At 34.7% G+C, this 22,889-nt stretch overlaps 2 protein-coding genes across 2 annotated transcripts; both read right to left on the bottom strand.

The window, feature by feature from the left end:
* Nucleotides 1-9,043: 9,043 nt before the first annotated feature.
* Nucleotides 9,044-10,852, bottom strand: LOC147552074 (NAC transcription factor 25-like). Its single transcript, XM_086669016.1, has 3 exons — nt 10,548-10,852; nt 10,124-10,431; nt 9,044-10,025 (listed from the first exon to the last, which is right to left on the bottom strand). The coding sequence occupies exons 1-3, from the start codon at nt 10,732-10,734 to the stop codon at nt 9,387-9,389; spliced, it is 1,134 nt and encodes a 377-aa protein (XP_086525142.1). The 5' UTR covers nt 10,735-10,852; the 3' UTR covers nt 9,044-9,386.
* Nucleotides 10,853-20,245: 9,393 nt separating this feature from the next.
* Nucleotides 20,246-21,844, bottom strand: LOC147552073 (NAC domain-containing protein 72-like). Its single transcript, XM_086672064.1, has 3 exons — nt 21,553-21,844; nt 21,180-21,448; nt 20,246-21,083 (listed from the first exon to the last, which is right to left on the bottom strand). Exons 1-3 carry the CDS (start codon nt 21,731-21,733, stop codon nt 20,526-20,528), a joined length of 1,008 nt encoding a protein of 335 aa, XP_086528190.1. The 5' UTR covers nt 21,734-21,844; the 3' UTR covers nt 20,246-20,525.
* Between the last annotated feature and the right edge of the window lie 1,045 nt (nt 21,845-22,889).

Below are 22,889 nucleotides of genomic sequence, written 5' to 3'. Positions count from 1 at the left end.
AAGCTAAGATTTTGGTGGTTCAAGATGTCCAACCGGATGAAATTGAGTTCACTACTAATACAAACCATTGCTTACAAATTGCGAATATTGAGCATTTTCTTGAGCAGAATTTAGGGCGAGCGGATCTCTGACGAGGTTTCTCGTGGTGATGGGGGCAAACTAGTGAAGATAACATGAATTAAAGATATGTGTAGGACCACAAATCTACTAGTTCGTGGTTCGAAACAGTCGGTTCTTCACGAGGTTGAAAAGAGTTCGCACGATGCCCTTTGTGTTAGATGTTTAGTGTTCTATAGTGTGTGTTTTTGGTTATTATTCTGAGTAAGAAATAAAATTCAACCATCCTCATTGTCGGCGTGAGGAGCTTCACCAGCAACAGTAACAGGTGGAGTAGGGTTCGTCATTCTGCAGTTACGCTCTGCCATTAAAACGAGAAAAGAGAGAGTTGGAGGAGTGTCTATGGTCCAGGGAGCTTCAAGAGGACTTGGTCTTGAATTTGTTGAGTATTATTATTCTCCTCAATCTCTTACCTATACTCATTGTAAGAAATTCTCCAACCCTAATTTTATTTCAATCAATCTAAAATGTTGATTATAACTTGTATTTATACTAGTAAAGAAGAAAAAGAAGAAGAAGAAGAGAAAGAGAAGATCTGTTATTATAACAGAATTAGTTATAATAACAGATTTAGTTTTAACAAACTAATTCAGTTTAGTAACTAATCTTTATTATTTGTATTTCAGCTGACTCGTGAGTGCCTTCAGACAATTGTGACTTGCTGACTTGTGGCTGCCTTCAGACATGGATTGACTTGACCAAGAAGACCATGACCAGTGTTTGACTAATAGTCAAAATGTCTTGACTGGTCCACATATAAAAGGATAGTAGAGAAAACCCTAACTCATTTTCTCTCTATGCGAAACCCTAGCCTCTCTTCTGTTCGAAACCCTTCTTTTCTTCTGTTCGAAAACCTAGCATCTTCTTCATGTAATACATTCTGTTAACAGCCCCCCTCAAACTGATGGAGAAGATGAAAGATGATCCATGAGTTTGTCACGTAGACGAGCAAAAACCTCGAGTGATAATCCTTTGTAAAAATATCCGCAAGTTGATCAGTAGTGGAGATGTGAAGAACTTGAACCGATCCATCAGCCACTAGATCTCGAACATAATGGAAGTCAACCTCAATATGCTTGGTGCGAGCATGGAAAATGGGATTCGAAGCGAGGTATTTTGCACTTATGTTGTCACAGAACAACTGAAAGGGCTTTAGTAATGAACACTGTAGTTCATTCATCAGGTATGAAATCCAGACCAATTCTGTTGCTGTTGTAGATAGAGATTTATACTCTGCTTCTGTAGATGATTTTTCAACAGTTTCTTGTTTCTTAGAACTCCAAGATATTAGACTAGAATCAAGGAAAACACAGAACCCACCTGTAGACTTTCGAGAGTCTGGACATCCAGCCCAGTCTGAGTCTGAGTAAGCAATGAGTTGAGTAATATTACCAGGAGACAATCGAATACCTGAACCCATAGACCCTTTTAAGTATCTCAAAATCTTTTTGACTAGAACCATATGAGATGAAGTGGGTTTATGCATAAACTGAGCTGTGTAGTTTACTGCATAGGAAATATCAGGTCTTGTTAAAGTAAGGTATTGAAGAGCTCCAACTAAGCTCCTATACTCAGTAGGGCTAGGTAGCTCATCACCATCTGAGATTGAGAGCCTTTGACCACTAGAAACAGGTAGCTTAGATGATTTTGAATCCAGTAAAGATGCTTTTTGGAGTAGTTGTAATGTGTATTTCTGTTGTGTTAATAGTATACCTGGTTTAGCAGAACCTTGAGTGACCTCAATTCCCAAAAAATAAGCCAGAGGTCCTAAGTCCTTCATTTTGAATGAAACACTAAGATCACTGATTAACTTGTTGATGAGAGGCAGTGAGCTGCCTGTAAGAATAATGTCATCAACATATAGTAATAGTACTAGCATCTCTGAATCTTTATGAAGTATGAACATGGAATGGTCTGTTTTACTCTTATGAAAGCCATAATGATAGAGAAAAGAGGCAAATCTATTGAACCATGCCCTAGGAGCCTGCTTAAGTCCATATAAGGCTTTGTGAAGATGACAAACATAAGATTCTTTATCTGGTTGTACAAAACCAGGAGGCTGAACCATAAACACTGCTTCATCCAAAATTCCATGCAGGAATGCATTTGACACATCTAACTGTCTGATATGCCATGATTTTGTTACTGCCAAAGTGAGAATCAATCTTATAGTAGTAGCCTTGACAACAGGGCTAAATGTCTCTGAGACATCCACACCTTCTTGTTGATGGAATCCTTTTGCAACTAATCTTGCTTTATATCTCTAAATAGTACCATCACTTTTCTGTTTGAGTTTGTATACCCATTTGCAGCCTAATACATTCATTGAACTTTGATAGGGAACTAATGACCAAGTCTTATTTTCCTGCAATGCCAAGTATTCTTCCTGCATAGCCTCACACCATTCTTTCTGTTTTGCTGCCTCTTTATATGTAGTTGGTTCAGTAGGTAGTTTTAGAATGGAAAGATAGGCTACATTAAGAATGTGAGATGATGAGTAGTGAGCCACAAAGTCAGTGGGTAGGTGTTTGCTTGATAATACCATTTCTACCTCTAGTTATTATCTGCTCAGTTTGTGGTTGAACTTGAGAGATAGCTGGTGTACTAACAGTAATGTTAGGTGTCCATGTCTCAGAAACAGACAACTCCCTTGAGTTTGAATTAGCTGGTGAGCTAGTACTAGGACTAGATGTACCTAATTCAGGCTGTAAGGACTGAGTAGTCATAGGAGAGGGCAGAGGTAATGAAATGAAAGGCTCTGAACTCTGATCACAACTAGACTTGTTCTTATGGATGTTGGTGTATGGAAAACTACCTTCATCAAAAGTAACATGTCTAGAAATGTATAATCTTTTGGTGGTAGGATCAAAGCACCTATAACCCTTGTGCTCATGGCTATACCCCAAAAAGACACATCTGACACTCTTAGGACTGAGCTTATCTTTTCTAAGCTCACCTAAATGAGGGTAACAAGCACACCCAAAGATTCTCAAGTTGGAATAATCAGGAACAACATGAAATAATACTTCAAATGGTGACGCACCTTGAAGAGTTGGTGTTGGTAGTCTGTTTATGATGTAAACAGCAGTGTTGAATGCATCAAACCAAAGAGATTTAGGTAAAGAACAATGAAAAGACAGAGTATTACCTAACTCTGTTATGTGTCTATGTTTTCTTTCTGCTTTCCCATTCTGTTGGGGAGTGTAAGGACAGGAGCTCCTAAAGATAATACCATTGGAATCTAAGAAAGATCTGAAATCCCCTTTCTGTAATTCAGGGGCTCCATCAGATTGAAAGTAAACAATCTTTACCTTAAGTAGATTCTCATTTGTGGATTTGAAGTGTTGAAAACACTTGATACTGTCAGATCTTAGTTTCATAGCATAAATCCAACTATACTTGCTGAAATCATCCAAGAATAATATATAATATCTAGCACCATTTGGAGTAGTAATAGGAGAAGGCCCCCAAATATCACAATGAACTAAATGAAGAGGTGTATTAGTGGTGGTATGAGATGTGTCAAAGGGTAAACACTTACTCTTTCCTAGTTCACATGAGTTACAATATGTCTTGTCACTATTTGTAGATAGCTGAATTTTGTTTTCCTTATGAAGTTGTTTCACAATACCATGATGAGAATGGCCTAATCTAGCAGGCCAGGTATCAAAAGTTGTGGCAGTTTGAGCCATATGTGCCTCTATTGACTTATGTTGAATCATATTCTGTTGGGCCTCTATAGGATATATACTATTTTTAACTGGCCCTTCAGCTAGAATTTTCTTTGACCAAATGTCCTTAATACTATACCCCCAAGGCATAAATTCCACTGAAACAGAATTATCCTTAGTGAATTTTGAGATGGATAGAAGATTTCTTTTGAGGTTAGGCACACATAGAACTTTATTTAGGTCAAAAACACAATTAGAAGTTGATAATTTTAATGTACCTGTACTTGCAATTGGTAAGAATTTACCACTACCCACCATAACTGCTTCAGTTCCTTGATAAAGTTGAGGAGATAAGATATTTTCAGAAGTATGGGTCATATGACTACTAGCTCCTGTGTCAGCTAGCCAAGACTGTTCTTTGATAGCAGTAGTGTTGGTCAAATTACTAGTTGTATAGCATGTTTCAGAAGATAATTCCATGTCTATATCAAAATTTTCACAATCATGAAATTCATCTGCATTCTCATCAGAAACTATAGCTGTATGACATTCTTGGAACTCATCATCTTCATCACTGAAAATATGATTTTGGACTGCTGCATTATTACATTCTAGCAATGATTCTTCCTCATATGGATAGGACTTAGAATCAGTTTGTATATTTTCAGCATCCTGAGTTATTTGTTGATTTTCTTACTCAGAAAATCAAATTCATATATATAATTTTTATTCCTTCATTAAATTTTGGTTAATAAGATGAATTTGGAATATTGTGTTCTATAGTGTGTTTTTTTCCTGTTGAAAGCTATGGTATGTGTTGGTAAATGGAGGAAAAAAGATGAATTTAATAGAAGAAGAAGATAATGGATCCAAACAACTTAAATTAGATAAATTAGGAGTCCTAAGTGCAATATCAATTATATAAGGTTAATCTGGGAATTATTTAAAATCTAACTACAAAGACGGAATATTCTTTTTTGATTCCGTCAAAAGGGAGTCCAAAGTGCAACTCTGGAAAAAGGGAGTCCAAACAGCAAGTGTATTATACGAAAGGGGATCCAAACAACAAATCTCCCTTTATCTTCTTCCTCATTTGATATCCCAATGTCAAAAGTTGCAATTTTGGGTACTGCCAAGGTAAAACTCATAATGAACCTTCATAGTCAAGTACCCAAATTAATGAAATGGAGTTCTTTCAAATTGTGTTGAGTACTGATTCGGGGTATCTGGGTGAAGTGATTCATGAGTACATTCCAAAACCCAGTTCTACCAATCCCTTATCTTCTATTATTACTAAGGTTAGGTCACAGGAGTTTGCTTTAGGGAATGCACCATTTTTGGCTAATCAAAGCTTGTTGAGTGAGATTGATGATTTTACCAGAGCTTATACTTTGATATTCATCAGACAAGAGAGATAGAGAGAGATATCTAGGGAGAAGGAGTAGGGAAAAACAGTGAGAGAGAGAGAGAGAGAGAGAGATAGAGAGAAGTGGTGGTGGTCGGAATGGTAGTGGTGGGAAGTTGTGGTGGTGAAGGTGATAGAGAAGATGAAAATTTGGGGACAATGTTTGATCAATTGACCTTTTGGACTAAAATAAAATATGCCCTCGAAAATGTACAAAAAAACATGGATTCTCTGGAGAATTTATTCTCCGCAAATTATTCTTCATGCTCCAAAGCCGCGACCAACATTAACTAACTTTTCTGTTAGGTATGTTACAGAAGTCTGTAGGCATCTCCCTTGGAACCTTAAAGGCACCACTCCTTATTTCATTACACCTCTGTTACACCACCTTCTATATTCTCTGTCAGTATTATTTTTATGTCACTACTTGTTCGATAAAATGTCTCTCAGGAAATTTTGTTATATTGTTGATTTCATCCAGCTTCATTTCAGGATAAATGAAATATTACTAAAATAAGATCCTGATATTGTATTAACAGAATTAGGTAATCAAATACAATTTTAGGAAACAGTAAAGGAATCTAGAATCTGTAAGAAAAGAGAATTTGTATTGATTGTATTTATTTCCTAAGCTATTACATAAGTCTTTATAAGGAGTTACATAAGAGAGAAGTTTTATCTATTGGCCAATGTGGTACTAAATATTCTAACACTCATATATTCGAACATTCCCCCTCAAACTAATGACTTTTGCTAGTGAAAAATTCATGAGTTTGCTAAAATTTGTAGATGTTGACTTGGTATTGATATGGAGACATCATTGTGAGGTTGCTAAGTTGTTGTTCTTTGTTGTTGTTGTTGTTGTTGTTGTTCTTTGTTGTTGTTCTTTGTTGTTGTTGTTGTTGTTGTTGTTGTTGTTCTTTGTTGTTGTTCTTTGTTGTTGTTCTTTGTTGTTGTTTTTCTTTTCTCCATTGGAAGACCATTTGAAGAAAAGTTGGCGCCATTGCCAGGTATTTTCCCTTTTTAAAGAGAAAGCGGACAATTATAACCCATTGTCCGGTTGTGGGCGGAGATATACTCCTTGCTATCTTGTTTGTTTTGAATATTGTTGAATGTTGTTGTTGAATGTCTTTTCTCCCTTCTCCATTTGAGGAAAAGTTGGCACCATTGCCTAGGTATGTTCTCTTTTTAAAGAGAAAGTTGACAATTATAAACCATTGTCAAGGTTTTGTTTGGAGTTCTTACTCCATTGATTTTAATAGCCCTCACACATGATTATTACTCCAACATCATCAATGTAATATAATGCAAACCCTTGATCTTATGATTTTATCATTTTTCAACCCCTTGATCTTATGATTTTATCATTTTTCAACCACTAGCAATTACCATTCTTGATTTTTCCCACTTCAATTATTCTTTATAATCTTCTCTTATCTCCTCTTCATTTGATCTTATGAAAAAACTAAGGAACAATAGTTTGAGAGTTCTCAACTTTGATATAAGAAGTATGAGCAAATCAACTAAGAGAATAAACTCTTTGCCATAAAGGAACCCACAAACATGTTTTCAAACATCAAAAGAAAACCATCTTTGAGAATAAGCATGATTTCTTTGATACATTCTATCAAACACTTCATGTGCATCATATTGGAAATCAAGATTTTGGACAACTATAAGTATAGTTTCAAGATAAACATGGGGTATATAACTATTCTAACAAGAAATCCATGAATTATTTTCCCCCTCTCTAATAGCTTTCCAATGTCTCTCAAAATATAACTTCATGGACCATGGATACACATAGATTTGATGTTGTGGAGGACTTGACATTTGAAATGCTTGAGATCATTGAAGAGTATATCATGTGATTTCTTCAACAAATCACTCTTGTTTGGATCTTTCATCTTCTTGTTAATCTTCATCATCTTCAAATACTATTGAGAAAAGTATTGAAGAATGATTAGATCTCAACAATAGAAAAGAACTACTCTTATTGGAAAGGAAAAAAAAACACTAAACTTGAACTAAAAACCGATAAAAGCCCGGCGAACGGTAGCCATTAATGGGACTACCGCCGCCGGCAAGCGGAAGACTCTATTGACTAACCCAAGAAAGAAACCTAGAAGCTCTGATACCATGTAAGAAAAGAGAATTTGTATTGATTGTATTTATTTCCTAAGCTATTACATAAGTCTTTATAAGGAGTTACATAAGAGAGAAGTTTTATCTATTGGCCAATGTGGTACTAAATATTCTAACACTCATATATTCTAACAGAATCATAGATAAAGAATTACAATCCTAAATATATTTGTTTTTTTTCTCAAAAACAAAAGATAATAAAACAAGAGATCTTATAAAACAACATAGAATCCTAAATCAGAAAGATCCAAAATCTTAAGGGGACAAAAACTAGGATAAATAGATTCTTCACTACCCTTTTGTCGGTTATCGATACTGATAACATTATAACAGAACAAATCCATCAGCATAAATTAAATACTTCAATCAATCAAAACACCTATATTTTCTAATATTAGTTCTAAATTTAATTTTTAAAGAAGATAAGATAAGAATCAAAATGAATGAAAGCAAATTTAGACCATTAATTTCTTTGACACTGTTAGTTTAACTAAGCTAAAAATATTTTTTTTGTATCCAACAAGTAAATCCCACTCTTTCATCAAAAAAAAAAAAAACAAGTAAATCCCACTAGAGATTTTTGAGTTGTGATGATAATACTTTCCTTTTGAATCCAATCTAATGTTCCAAAATCTAGTAATTCAAAAAAGATTTTATGTGTGAATTCATGTGAAAAAAGTCATTTTGTTCATTTCTTTGAAAAGGAAAGTGATTAAGAGGGCATTGGGATTCCTTTTGATGGAGAGATTGGGTCCCAAAATCACAAATGGACAACGTTGTTGATGTAAACTTTGTTGTTATATATGTGACCTAGGTCTTGGAATATACTATGTGAGGTTCTTTCACTCTATTTAGTGTCTTAGTGATATGACAACCCTCAGAAATATGTGAAATATTTTAGATAACAAACAGCATCAATGCTTTTATATTGGTGGAGATTATTATTTAAAGACCTCTACGACATATTATATATGGGTGCTGGCAAGCGAATGTCTCATGCACGTGACGGGGTTGGCCAGACCTGACAGGGTGACACTTTTTAGAGGTCTTGGTTTAGGCGCCTACCAAAACTTTGGTGTTGATCATCCATGGGCTATATATATAATAATTCTTACGACAAAGAACTTGTATGGTTTATCAAAAGGATTAGTGAGGAAAATGGATTAGATGTCAATAAATAGTGCTTATGCTTATCTAGTCTTTTTGTATCCTTTTCTTTTATAATGAAAAGGTTGTAAAAAATTTTAAAGATAATTAAACTTTATTAGTGTCAAAAAGGAATAAAGGAATGGTTACGTGGGCGAAAATCAACCGAAAATAAAGACATTAGTCTTTGATAGAACCAATAGTAATACGACACGTTTTAATCGATAATGTTGACAAAACATAACGATTAGGTTTAACGTATTATCAAACTCCATTTGCATAACAATACTAATGCCAGGTGAAGATGACTATTCATCATTCATTAGCATCCATATTCGTTGTGCCGATACTTTTTATGACTTGATACCCTTTTTGTGTGGGACAAAAAATAATGTAAGATAGAAGATCTAATCCAATAGTATTAATAAGAAATACGTCTCTTATCCGTTTTCCTATAATGATAATACATCTTTTAAGATCAAGTTAATAGACCTAATTAAATAATAATTAAAATTAACTATACTAGTATAAGTTTAATTACTCACTACAATAATCTAAGTTGATAAAAGAAAAAAAAATGTATATATAATCAAATCGAACGATTAACAATATTATTTGTATCAATTCTATAGAATTATAATGACTAAAACAATATAATATTTGCCAGTAACTACAAAGCTTCATCTATATTTTGACACTAAATATATTAACAAATATATATAACTAAAAATAAACTAATGCAAATCTTAACTATCTAAACAGATATTGAAATCTCACCTGAAATAATTGCTTTAATTCCTTTCATTTGATTATTCTTCCCTGCACTTTTTCTTTAATAAGCAGAATATCTTGTACTTAAACCATATATCCTTGAAAGAAGGTACCCATGGTTTGATGATTGATTAAGGATTCCAATTCATGCCAGATATATGATATGGTTGGCGGAAAAAGCCATCGCCATCGCCGAGTGACCCAAGAAGTGGGTGGTGGTGCATAGGAGTAGCCTGAGTTGGTGTCTGAGTAAACAAAGTTTCCATTGTACTACTAAGACATCCATCATTCAAGATATTGTTACATCCACTTATACTACTATCATTTTCAGGACTAGCATGGAATTTCTTTGCCGATTGAGGCGATATAATTCCGGGTTCTGACCAATGATAAGGTGATGAAAGTCCGCGTTTATGTGTGTGGGTACTCTCAGTAGTAGAAGTTGGAAGCATAGATGAGAATAATGGCTTTAAGCTAGAAGAACTTGGGTAACAAGAAGAAGAAGACGGTTGAGGTCCGAAGTTGCCCACGTTAATACCATTTGTAGAACTACTTAGAAACCCGTCGAATAAAAATTCGTTATTTTGAAGCATGGAACCATCACAAGTTATTGATTTTGATGCAAGCTTTGGCTCTAAATCTCTTTGGAAGTAGAATTTTGAAGGAGTTGGTTGCATGGATCCAAGCATATCATCCATGGAATCATCCTTATCGACTGATCTCTGGGAGTTATTCTTCTTGTAAATTCGGCATAAAACCCAATCATCTAACTGCATATTATTAGTACACAAATTTGAAAATTTAAACGGGACGAGTCTGAAGTAAGAAACATAAATATATATATAATATAAAGATCTTCATTACTTACTCGTAACGATGTATTCTTAGCTGCAGGATTGATAAATGGATGTTTATTGATTGTATCATTATCGACGAGTCGATATTCATGCATGATCCAATTTGTTTTAACTCCTTTTGGGGGTTTTCCTCCATAAAAAACTAGTGCTTTCTTCACTCCAACCTTTTGACTTCCATCAGAACTTAAGATTGGTTTATCAGTTCCAGTTGCTTTCCAATACCCAGATGTTGCAGCTCGATTAGGCCGAGCACCGTTCGGATATTTCCGATCTCTTGGACTAAAGAAATACCATTCTTGGTCGCCGAAATTCGCCTTACCTAAAAATTCAACAATAAACTAAACTCAGACTTGCATGCATGCATGCACACTTAACTAACTAGATATACATGCCTGTCTATATAAATTTACAGGATATATATGTTATCTGCCCTACCTGGGAGCTCCCATGGGTCGAACTTGTACAGATCAATTTCTGCGATAATCGTAACAGGAAGTGGGGATGAGGAAGCTTTCTTTTTGAGGTAGTGAACCACGAGTTCTTCGACGGTTGGGTGGAAACGAAAACCCGGAGGAAGTTGAGGGTGTTGTGAGGTAGAAGATGAATCTGTATTAACCTCCATGAATTTGTTTCTTGACTCAAAATCTTTTTCTTTCTATCTTTTTTAAGTTCTCTTTATTTTTAGGGGTTCTTAGTATGAGAGTTGAATTGATCCTAAATGTATGGTAGAATTGAAGTTAGAAGATTTGGGTAATGAAATTTTTGGGCTTTAATAAGTTTCTGAGTTGAAAAGGAATGGGTGAGGGAGGTTGGTAGAATGTTGACATACTATTGGGTGTGGATAAAGTTGAAGTATGGAATCTGAACCGTTTGTAGAACACCACGTGTTAGTAAACGGGTCATCCTGAGGCCAACACATGTGGAGGCACTGTACCAGGCTAATAGACCCTACCATAAAATTGATTGTTGTTACGAGAGAATAAGCAACCAAGAAAAATAATAAACGGTCACACAAAACAGAAGAGATTTACGTGATTCGATTTTTTAGACTTACTTGACGGCGAGATAATTTTTACAATGAACGAAGGACAAATTACATAGATATCTCTAGAGTTTGAGTTTATATAACTCACTTACAAACTATAATCTCACTGTTCCCACCACCCCTCTTTGTAATACCGAAATACATGGAAACGTTTTACTTTGATACCCTCTCTATAAGACTAGGGCAAACATAAGTTAAGCGGGTCGGGCCAAAAAATTTTGGCGGGGTCTTGAAAGCAGTTTCACGAGTCGCAAACTGGATTGCATATCAATCCATATTCAAGACACTTTAACAACCACTATATCTGGCTTTATTCAGTTTCTTCGAACTGTACAATTCAACTGCTTTATCACATCCCAACTGCTAATTGGACTTGTTCTGGTATCTGAAAAATATTAATGTTATAGAACTAAAGTTGGAAAATTATCCCTAGTAGATCACTCTGTTGTTTAGGGTTTACCGACTGAAGTGAGTTAATTTCTCCCAGAGATCGACTATTTATTTTACTCGAGGCCGCATATTATATTAAATTTGACATACTTTATTTTGCATGTTTTTATTGAATTATAAAGCCAATGTTATATAGTCTATGGGTTGGATTAGGGCATCAAAGTAAAGCCAATTTTACTTCTCTAAAAAGAAGACACCCAAATTAACATCAAGGGCGCCCGAAGTAAAATTAGGCCATTTTATTGGTGGGCAAATGGGGTCGCCACTAAAATCCAGGACAAGACAAGACAGCAGTCCACCCGTTATTTCAAGTTAGATGATGACATGGTAACTCAACATGAAACTGTAATAACAACTTGCTTAATCCTCAGCATGAAATGACAAACGGGAGATGCTACTATTACTTACAAGAATAGTTAGATGATGACATGGTGACTCATTTTCACCAAACATAAATTTGATTACGATCTGGATCGTTCTTTTACCCGGATGACTCAACAAGTCATCCTCAGAAATTCTAACTAACTCTATCATTTTCCCATGACAATAATGAACCCTTAGGAGACTCTATCAACCTAGTAGGCGACCTGCAAAATCTCCCTTGTATTGTGCCAGTCTTCTATTTCTTTGGAGGGGTGAGTCTGTTTTAGTATGAGACCATCAATTTGATGTGAAGAAATGCAAAAATAGAACATAAACAATAAAAAGAGGAGACCCGTGCAATTAGTTAAGCTTCAGACGGATACACAAAATTTCATTCTCATTCGTGAAAACCCTAACTCCTAAAAAACGTTTTTGACTTAGACACCATAAGGTACTTATTTTTGGTTCAAGTATCCTTAACTATCACTATCAAATGGGACCCTTCCTAAAAAAATAAGCTTGCCATTTCAAGGCGATTACACAGATACAATGCACTCAGATATTCATCTAAAGATTATGTATTTCGTATTCAAATTTCATTCACATTAGACTCTCTCGTCTCAATTTTGAACTTATTTGACGTACACAAGGTGCCCTTAGAGAAGAGCACCACTGAAGTCGCCCCAACCGGCCACAAGAGAGGGTAATCATCAGTCCAGATCCAACGGTCTAGACCCTAACTATTAAAAAAAGTTTTTGACTTAGACACCATATGGTACTTATGCTTGGTTCATATCTTCTTAACTATCACAATCAAATGAGATCCTTCCTGAAAAAAAAATAAGCTTACCATTCTAAGGTGAGTACACAGATACAATGCACTCAGATATTCATCTGAAAATTTTGTATTTTGTATTTCGAATTTGAATTTCATTCGCATCAGACTCTCTAGTTTTGGTTTTAACTTTATTAGGCGTGCACAAGTTGTCCTTAGACAAGGGCACCACCGAAGTCGCCCCAACCTGCCACAAGAGAGGGTAACCCTGGTCCAAACAACTGCTCAATATCCGGTGGTTAAGATATAATATAATTAGGTTCAGTTTTTTTTTTGGAATTTGACTTCGATGTACGGTAGTCATTACAATGGCGTTGGTACATCAAAGATGTGATAAGCTCGGTAACTGCCAGATTAAACAAGAACAGACCTAAAGCCCAACTACACTATGGCCTAAAGCCCAACTAACAATGGCCTAAAACCCATCTACATTGTTTATGTCCTAATAATCTCAAATTCAATAATCCAGAGATTCCACCTCCTCTAGGGATCGAACCCGTGACCTCCAGAGACCTTTGGAGTATATGTGCTGTATTTTTAACACATCTAAGGAGAGACGAACTACTAGTTGGCTACCTACAAGCTATCATTCGGATCGGTAGTAACATATGAAATTCATTCAACAATCTGGTCTCAGGTCTGAATGTAAAACACATACATGCACGAGTATCGTGGTATCTACGTATCTAATTTCTATTGGGATATGTATATATCACACTAATATTTTATAAATTTTGAATGGTAACGGTAACATGATGTCATTATCCAGATACTAGTTAGGTGTAACAAACTTAGCTTGATCATGCTTTTAATTAACTAGAAAAACTTAGTTTCAAAATTTTGGTTATTTCCCAAATTAACAAATTCTTATCCATTTACTCTGAATAGTTATGATGGTAATGGCTATGATTAAGTTTTTGCTCGTGGTTAATTGCAGGGGCAGAACCAATGAATCTTCTTCTTTTACGCTAAACTCCATATTAGCAATAATTAATTACATGTCAATTTCTTTTAATTAGGATTTGTAACAAAGGGCTTAACTATTCACTTCGTAGTTTATGTTATTATGTAAATTTAAATTTGGTTCAAACACGTATGCTTTGCCGAAGTAAATTTTCAGTCAAATGCGTAATCTTTTAGACATTGTGATTGTTGTTTTTGTCATTGTTATCGTCATGATTACGAAAGTTATTATCTGTTTTAATTTATCTAACATATGACTAAGAACTGTAAAAGTGTAGTATATTAGTCCTTGAGACCTTCATTAGTTGTGTGGAGGTGCACATACGTAATTATATCAAACAAAAGCATAGTAGAAAACCATTTCTTCAATTTAACCTAGCTATTTCTTAGATTGAGACGAAGTGAACAGATTCGTAGAAAGTTGAGTAGGTAAGCCCTTAATTTCTTTCGATGTACGGCACAAGCGCATTAGTAGAGATCCACGTTTATAACTGCACTAAAAGGCTGCCCATATTATTGGACGCGAGAGACATGAGAGTGCGAAAGAACGAGCAGGAGAGAGAGAGAGAGAGAAACACACGAAGAGATGAAGATGAAGAGACAAAAATAAAAAAATTGAAGTTTTGGACGCAAAATAAAGATACCTTACATGTCAAATCTTGTTGACCAAAGAACGAGTGAGAGACAACAACAAGAGAGAGAGAGAGAGAGAGAGAGAGAGAGAGAGAGAGAGAAAGAGAGAAACGCACGAAGAGATGAAGATGAAGAGGCAAAAGACAAAAAAATCAAGTTCGGCGCAAAATAAAGATATCCTACATGTCAAATCTTGTTGACCAAAGTCTTTATGCTCCATAGACTTTTCTTTATGTCTCAATGTCGTAACCTTTTCATTTTTTTTTGATGAGAGATCGTAACCTTTTCATTTGGATGCTAAAATTTCTTAATAACTAACTTGCACAAAGTTTAACAAAGAAAAAGAAAACTAACTTGCACTAAGTTTAACAAAAAAGAAACTAACTTGCACTAATAGACGGCCCATATGTCCACCATTCTTTTGAGAAGTGGCTGGGCACCCCTCTTAAACTTGAGATACTAGAATCAAATTTTGATAGAAAGGATTTATCATTAAGATTTATCTCATGTAATTAAGACAATAAATAAGGTAAAAGTAGAAATAAATGAGTTTTCGGTCCCATACGATAATTTTACGACGCAATAAGGTGAGGAACATTTTAGAGTTCATTATTTTATTTTATTACTTGATCAAGCTAATAGTTATTTGGAGAAAAGATTTGAACAGTATATTGAATATAAGAAAAATTGTAGATTTTTTTGAGTCCGAAAAAGTTAAGTAGATATAATGGCGATGACTTATAAGATTGTTGTCATAATCTTTCGAATAGTCTGGGAAAATGCGAACAATCTGATATTGAAGGAGATGAATTATTTGAAGAGTTGAAACTCTTGCAAAATATTTCGCCAGATAAAATTGTAAATGCCATTGTTGTAATGAATTTCTTGAAGATATTAATTGTTTTCCAGCTACTAGCATTGGTTATAGAGCTCTATTGACTATACCCGTTGCATCGGAAGAAAGAAGTTTTTCGATGTTAAAATATTTTAAAATCATACTTGAGATCAACTACGTTGTAGGACAAGCTAAATGGATTAGTTTTGGTATTATTAAAAGTGAACTTTTAGACAAACTATGAAGGTTTAATTGGCGATTGTAATTCAAAAATGGAAATTTGGTCAAAACTTCCTATAAATTTTTTTGTTTTGGTGAAAAAGGATCACCTGTTCCTTTTTAGTCTTCAACTCCCTATGCACTTTCGGAATTTGCACCAACTGTGCAATAGGTTAGCAACGACTTGCTACAAATTTGCAGTTCATCAAAAAAAAAAATTTGCAGTTGCAAGAGCTTTACAACAACTTGCGAAAAAGTTTCAAAAGATACTGAGTTTTAGCTAAACAAATTACGAGTTTTTAACCAAACAAAATACAAATTTTGGATTTTTAACTCAAACAAAATATAACATGTCGTGTTCACCTACCTGAAATGAGCACCAGGGTAGAGGGGGACTCGGTGTAGCGACCTTTTCACCTACGCCTATGGGTGGCCATAGAGAAGAAGAAGAACCAGTCGGGCGCATTTTATCTGAAAGGACACTAGTCGACTAAGGCCGTTATGGTTCCCAATAGATAGGGGGGCTTGGTTATTTAGTAGGATGCCTACAGAGAAAGTTGAAATGGGTCGGCCCCTCCCCCTTCACGAAGAGCCACTAAGCCCGGTGCCAAAAGCAGCTCCCCTTTAAAATATGATGGATGACTTAAATATGACTTGACAATCTCAATTTTACACCTCATCATACTTGTGAAGTCATTGCATGCGTTATGTTTTCGTCCCTAAAGATCTTGTGGACGTTTTGGAGCTCCAAATAAAGTTAGAATTAAAGTGGTCAAAATGAAAAGTCACTGAATTTGTAGAACTTGGCCAAAGAAGAATGATTTTCTAGGTTTAAGGAATAATCTGTCTAAAATATAGACACGAATAGAATGAAATGAACCATGATGACGACCTAAAGTAGGTTTAGATCATTATTAAGTGTGATTAATTAATTAATTAATTAGGTTTTTACTTATTGGGTAAGTTAAATATGTATTTGAAAGAGGAGATAAACATGGTGACTAATCTAATCTACATAGATTTACCTGTGCTTATCCCTGAATCTTGAGTGGATCCTAATCTAATTAATAAGCTAGTACATATCCCTTAATCTTGGATCCATCACAATCTAATTACTATAGCATCTCCCAATCTCCAATGAGACACACAAATTGTACATCTTAGATTGTCACATATGTTTTTTAGGATTTTTGTTAAAAAACTATCTCTAGTAAGACACAAATGATGATGTGAAGGTGGTTATTTTAGAGATCCGACATTCGAAATTTAGAGTAACTTCTTCGGTGTCTCTAAATGCCCATTCATCTAGTTTTTTTTGTCTAAACCAATAGAAAAATCTTATTTTATAACTACTTTTTCCTACTAGATTTAGGATTTGTCACATGTATATTAATTAGATTTATCTTAGAGATCTTTATGAAGTTAAATATTTTGTAATACATTGCAAACAGGGCCGTGCCTGAGAATTTGGGGGCCCTGTGCCAAATTTGAATACAGACTTTTCGTACAATAAAAAACTACAAGTAGAAGTTAATGAGAGTGCAAGATAATTTATCATCTATATGAAAACTATAGATGACTCCAAATATATTTCGAAAAAAGATTTACAAGGAAAAAATTCTTTCAATTTCTTTTATATAGAAAATCTAGTCTAAAAATCGACAAACACTTGTGAACAAAAAAGAAATCAGTGTATTATATATTAAATTAAACGTTTATAACTACATATAACACAATGAAATTTCATACTCTTATAGATTGTTTGCACTTTAATGTAATATCATATTAAATATTTTGTGTTATTAAATATGACTAGGGTGAAAACAATTTATTCACAAAAAAAAGTGTTATTGAGCAGAAATTAGGAGTTAGTTAATAATCATATTACCAAAAAAAAAAGGAACTCGGAGATGACGGGAATTGAACCCGAGCTACTAACAAGGAATTGAGAATGACCTTCCAATTGATCTAAGAGATTTAAACATGTCACCTTCATAGCTCTGCCCCTACCATGTTATATTATTCAGAACTCTAATACAAATGGGCCATTAATGGTGGGGGGCCCAGTGCGGCCGCCCTGTCCGCACTGGGCCTTGCACGGGCCTGATTGCAAATAGTTGTGAAAGCATGTATTTATAGACTTAAAAGAATGTAATTTTATGTGCTGAATTGAGATAAAGTGTGTAAGATATCGGGGTACGTTTTTCTTGAAGACTGTAATTTTATGTGTTGAATTGAGATAAAGTGTGTAAGTGGGTAAGGAATCTGTCAAACTGAAAGACATCGGGAAACGTTTTCTTGAAGTCTGTAATTTTATGTGCTTAAAATCCATCACAACTTGTAGAGTAAAATCACATACTTCTTCAACACCTTATTTGCAGTAAAATAATGCATTCTTACACAGGCTCATCAAGTTACCATAACTCGGATTCCAAACTCGAAGAATTAGAAAACCAGCAAAATATGGCCGCATTTATGCCCATCAACGACTACATGATAATACATCATTTATCAGATGAAGATGATGAACCACATCATAAGGGTTAAGTTCCTGGACATATAACGATTAATCGTAAAAGAGAAAAAGGACACAAGCAAATCTGGAACGACCATTCGAAAAAAATCCATCATTCACTGATTCTCAGTTTCGTAGACATTTTAGAATGGGGAAGAATCTCTTCCTACGGATTTACAATGTTGTCGAAGCGCATGATAAGTATTTTGTTCAATCCAGAAATGCAGCAAAGAAACTTGGATTATCTCTTTTGCAAAAATGACAACTGTTATGCGGATGTTAGCATATGGAGTAGCGGCAGATGCAATCACGAATTATGTAAGAATTGCTGAATCAACTGTTATAGATTATTTAAAAAGATTTTGTCGTGCAATCGTCAAAAATTTTGGTACGGAATATCTGGGAACTTTAATGCTAATGATATTGCAAGATTCTTACAAAACAGAGAAGAAATAAATTTTTCTCACATGTTGGGGAGGCTTGATTGCATGCACTGGGTTTGCAAGAATTGTCTTGCGGCTTGGACATGACACTAGACATAATGGCCATCCAACTATAATTTTAGAGGCAGTTGCCTCTTACGATCTCTGGATGTGGCATACATACTTTAGACTAACGGTTCTAACAATGATATTAATGTGCTACAATCTTCTAATTTATTTGCAGATTTAGCAGAAGGTAACACTCGCCGAGCAAAATATAATATCACAGGAAAAGAATATGATACATGATATTATCTGGCTGATAGTATATATCCGAAATGGTCGACTCTTGTTCACACTATATCCTAGCCTCGGGTTTGAAGAAACAACATTTTGCAATGATGCAATAAGCATGTCGCAAAGATGTTGAACATGAATTTGGAGTTCTTTAAGCTCAATTCAAAATTATTAAGGGTCCAACGCGTTTTGGGATACACATGTCCTCCGTAATATAATGTTTGTTTGCATTATAATGCATAACATCATTGTAGAGGATGAATATAGCGATCGTACAATACCCAACATTTTCTCTGAAATTCCAACTGTAGAAATTGCTGAAAATGAAGCAGAACATTTCAAACAAGTCTTATCTAGATACAAGCAAATTAAAGATAAACAAGCTCATTTTGCACAACGAGATGCTCTCTGTTTGGTCATCTATGAGAAAAAAAGGTAATGATGGACATTATTGATTCTTCAATAAGTTGTTCACTTGGGATTAATAGTACTATAATTAAGGGTGTACATTTAGTATCTGAACTGACCAAACCAATGGTTATCCAGATTAATTTGAATGCTAAAAGATCAAAACCAAGCGATTTGGTTAGGTTCATGTATATGTTTGAAAAAACCCGAACCAAACCATTTATTATTATCTTTTATATATTATATATGTAAGAATTTATAATTAGGCATGATGGACGGTGGAGATTCAATTGTTTATCGTTTTTTATCTATGTCAAATTAATTAATTACATATAGACTTAACGATTTGCGAAATAATACTAATTTTTAACACGTTCGAAGTATAATTGTAGCAGGTTTTAAAGTAGAAAACTCGAAATTTTGTTCTTGGTAAAATTTTAATCTTTGGTTCGGTTATCTAACTGAACTTCATGCATAGACAAAATTTTATTGAGTTGCTAACATAAGATTGAGTTAGCAATGTTGCATGCTTGAATAAAATAAGAAAATAAGAAATTTACGATCAATATACAATGGATAATGACGAAGAGAAAATTAAAACAAGACTAATATGAAATGATAAGTGCAGACGCTAAAATATATTGAGCGACTACACGCAAATAGATATCTACTTTCTTCTTTTCAATAAGTCTCTCTCTCAATGTCACTTTCTCCTTCACTGCAGGTTTGAAGAGTCCAATGATACCCTGTATTTTTTGTATAACATATTGGAGGAGACTGGAGATGAATGATTTCCCTTTTTGTGGGAAAGCAGTTCAATCCACATTTGGTACTCCACTGTGCTCAACTTAATTCGACCATGAGAACTTCGCCATCGATGGAGACACCCAAGTGATAGTCCAATACTCTTAACTACTTGGAGGGAGATTTTCCCATGGTGGAACCATTCCATAATCTCATATGTCAAAGCTCTGGCGTTTCTCATTTTATAATCGATAATGTAATGATGTAGCTCATAAGTTTGTAATATTTCAGTACAACAAAATGTGCGACGAATTTGGCATTAATGGAATTATTAGTTAATGGAATAACGTTTGTTGCAATTTTTCTTTTTTAGTTTTATCTGCATCCTGAATAGCAGAAGTCAATGCACGGAACGTTCAAATTGATTTACACCACGTCTGCGTGGATATAAATGAACATTAACATGATCACACATTACTAATAATCTAACTCCAAAGATATAGCCCATTTTGACATTGAATTCTCTTTACACCCAAAACTAACCCTAGAAAATATAATTTCTAGGCTTCTATCTTCCTATCATTTGGATCACGTCAAAGAGTTAAAGAATTTGCCCCCAAAGATTTGCAAATATTTACAGAGTACTAACTACCCTGTCACCATACCAATGTTGATCTTCGTCTCTCACATATTGTACCCAAACATCCCGGGTACCGACAAATTATTGTGCCTTATACCAAACGAGTCAAGCGACTCGTTATGCAGAGTTAAGAACGAGTTTGTGTTGAAGTAAGTCGTCGAGTTAGTATCAACTCCTAGTTCAGTTTCAACTCCGCTTTCCACTTCTTCTTCAATCCAACTACCAAATTTCTCTGAATATAATGATGGAACTGAATTGTTGAATGATTGATTTTGATTGTTTGTGCGCTGTTTGATTTTATGGGATTCTTCTGATGATGAAGTCATAGCAGCTAAACTACTCCAATCAAATTTCTCAGTATCAAGATTTTGGAAATTGATTAGTTTCCCTTCTTGAAGATTCTTTATAGAATTTATTCGTGGTAGAGCGAAAACTTGATTGTCGATATCTGGGAAATAATCAAGAATATCTTCATCAAACTGAGACGAAGATGAAGATGATGAAGTTGCATTGAAACTATTTTCTTTTGTTGATGTATTTGAAATTGTCTTTTCTGCACTTGAATGTTTCTTATAGATTCGACATAATACCCAATCATCCAACTGCATAAATCAAATTCACCCATTAATAAAAAATGTCTAATCAAAATTATATGTTGATTAACTACATACGTGTAATATTAATGGTTATATACTTACACGAGAGCTTCCGTTTTTCTTAGAATTCCCCAAAAGGCGGTATTCGTGCATAATCCAGTTGGTTTTAGTTCCTTTAGGGGCTTTTCCGACATAAAACACTAAAGCTTTTTTAATTCCAACTTTTCGTCCATCATTTGTTATAATTTTATCAGTTCCAGTAGCTTTCCAATAACCAGAACCGGCAACTCTGTTTGGCCTTGAACCATTTGGATACTTTCTTTCTCTAGGACTAAAGAAATACCATTCTTTCTCCCCAAATATTGCTTTACCTACACATTTAATTATAATCCAATAAGCTCAAATTAACACTAAATACTTAATTACTAAACACTTTAATTATGAAAAAAGATAAACAAAACTTCCAAGTACTTACTTGGAAGAATCCATGGATCAAACTTGTAAAGATCAATTTCTCCAATAATTTGTAGAGAAAATTGATATCCTGCAACTTTTTTGCATAAATACTTAACCAACAATTCTTCATCAGTTGGATAAAATCGAAACCCAGGAGGTAATTCTAGTTGAGAAATAAGATCTTGATTAACAATACCCATAATCTAGTTTTGATATCTTTTGAGTTAGGAGATAAGAAAAGTTAGATCAAATTGAGGAGGAGGGATGAGAAAAAACTCTTTTTTTTTTCAAACTTTAATCTCGGAATGTGTATTTATAGAGAGAGAAAATAACGGTGGTGGGTTTGAGTGATGAGCTGACATCAGATGGTCCAAACTGAAATTTGTTAGTTAGCCGTTTATTGAGTGACACGTGCAGCAATGGGTTTGTATTTATCATTGTCGCCGACCTTATCCATATCAGCTTTGATTCATGAACCCTAGGAGAGTAGGAGATATAGGTGCTGAGTCAGCAAATCATTGGAGACACGTAGTAGGTATGGGGACAAAGATTCTAGAAAGTATGGTAAAACGAAGATGTTTTAATGCGTGTTTATGTGGATTTAAACACGTGGTTAAATTGTGTAGACCAAATTGTGGTACAGTTGTCTCACAGGGTGACACGTACGTGTGTTTACTAAATAAAAAAGTCGGCATTTCTGCCGAACTTTCTTCTTTTAAATGTACGAGAGATAAAGTTTGTAGTTCTTTCCGAGCCAAAATACTTTACTGTTTGAATCCACTTGGATCGAGTTTTACCACGCATTATTTGGAGGTATTGATGAACCATCAATCAAAACGAAAATTACAGTGCTTGCAACATTGACACATGAGTATCTTTACTTTTTGTTGCAAGTGACACATGAGTCTTTGATAATTGATATAATTACGGCAAAAGAAGGTGATCTTTAAGAATAACAATCTCACCATGTAAAATGTGATAAATGATAAATCGAAAAAATTTAATTTGTTGGTTCTGGAAACTACTAGCTTGAGATTGTATCTCCCTCCCTCCCTCTCTCTCTCTCTCTCTCTCTCTCTCCCTCTCTCTCTCTGTCTCTCGCCAAGGTAAGACGGATGAAACAAAGAAAATGGGGATTCTAATGGCGAACATGTAAAGCAACTAATGTTTTAAGAGATTTAGGTTTGGTGATGAATTTTAGAGATGGGAAGAAAAAAGAATGATTGGAACAAGATAAGTGGAGACTGTTGGTGGGGAAGCAGGGGATTGTGATTTGTGGATGGTGGAAGGAATTGACTAAATGAGGGGAAGAGACCTGTAAATTCCATCCTTTCCATAGCCAGATTTCTTCATTAA

Source organism: Eschscholzia californica, unplaced genomic scaffold, assembly GCF_041429995.1.
Source record: "Eschscholzia californica isolate CP2 unplaced genomic scaffold, dmEscCali1.0.p SCAF_3, whole genome shotgun sequence".
Lineage (NCBI taxonomy): Eukaryota > Viridiplantae > Streptophyta > Magnoliopsida > Ranunculales > Papaveraceae > Eschscholzia > Eschscholzia californica.
The sequence above is the reverse complement of the archived record's forward strand: the minus strand, read 5'-3'. Positions and strand labels throughout refer to the sequence as shown.

Coding starts and splice junctions, on each gene's coding strand:
- LOC147552073 (XM_086672064.1), bottom strand. CDS start 21,733: ATGGGTATTGTTAATCAAGATCTTATTTCTCAACTAGAATTACCTCCT. Junction 21,449..21,552: donor TGATCCATGGATTCTTCCAA/GTAAGTACTTGG, acceptor TTAAATGTGTAG/GTAAAGCAATATTTGGGGAG. Junction 21,084..21,179: donor AGAAAAACGGAAGCTCTCGT/GTAAGTATATAA, acceptor TGATTTATGCAG/TTGGATGATTGGGTATTATG.
- LOC147552074 (XM_086669016.1), bottom strand. CDS start 10,734: ATGGAGGTTAATACAGATTCATCTTCTACCTCACAACACCCTCAACTT. Junction 10,432..10,547: donor CGACCCATGGGAGCTCCCAG/GTAGGGCAGATA, acceptor TTGAATTTTTAG/GTAAGGCGAATTTCGGCGAC. Junction 10,026..10,123: donor CTAAGAATACATCGTTACGA/GTAAGTAATGAA, acceptor AATAATATGCAG/TTAGATGATTGGGTTTTATG.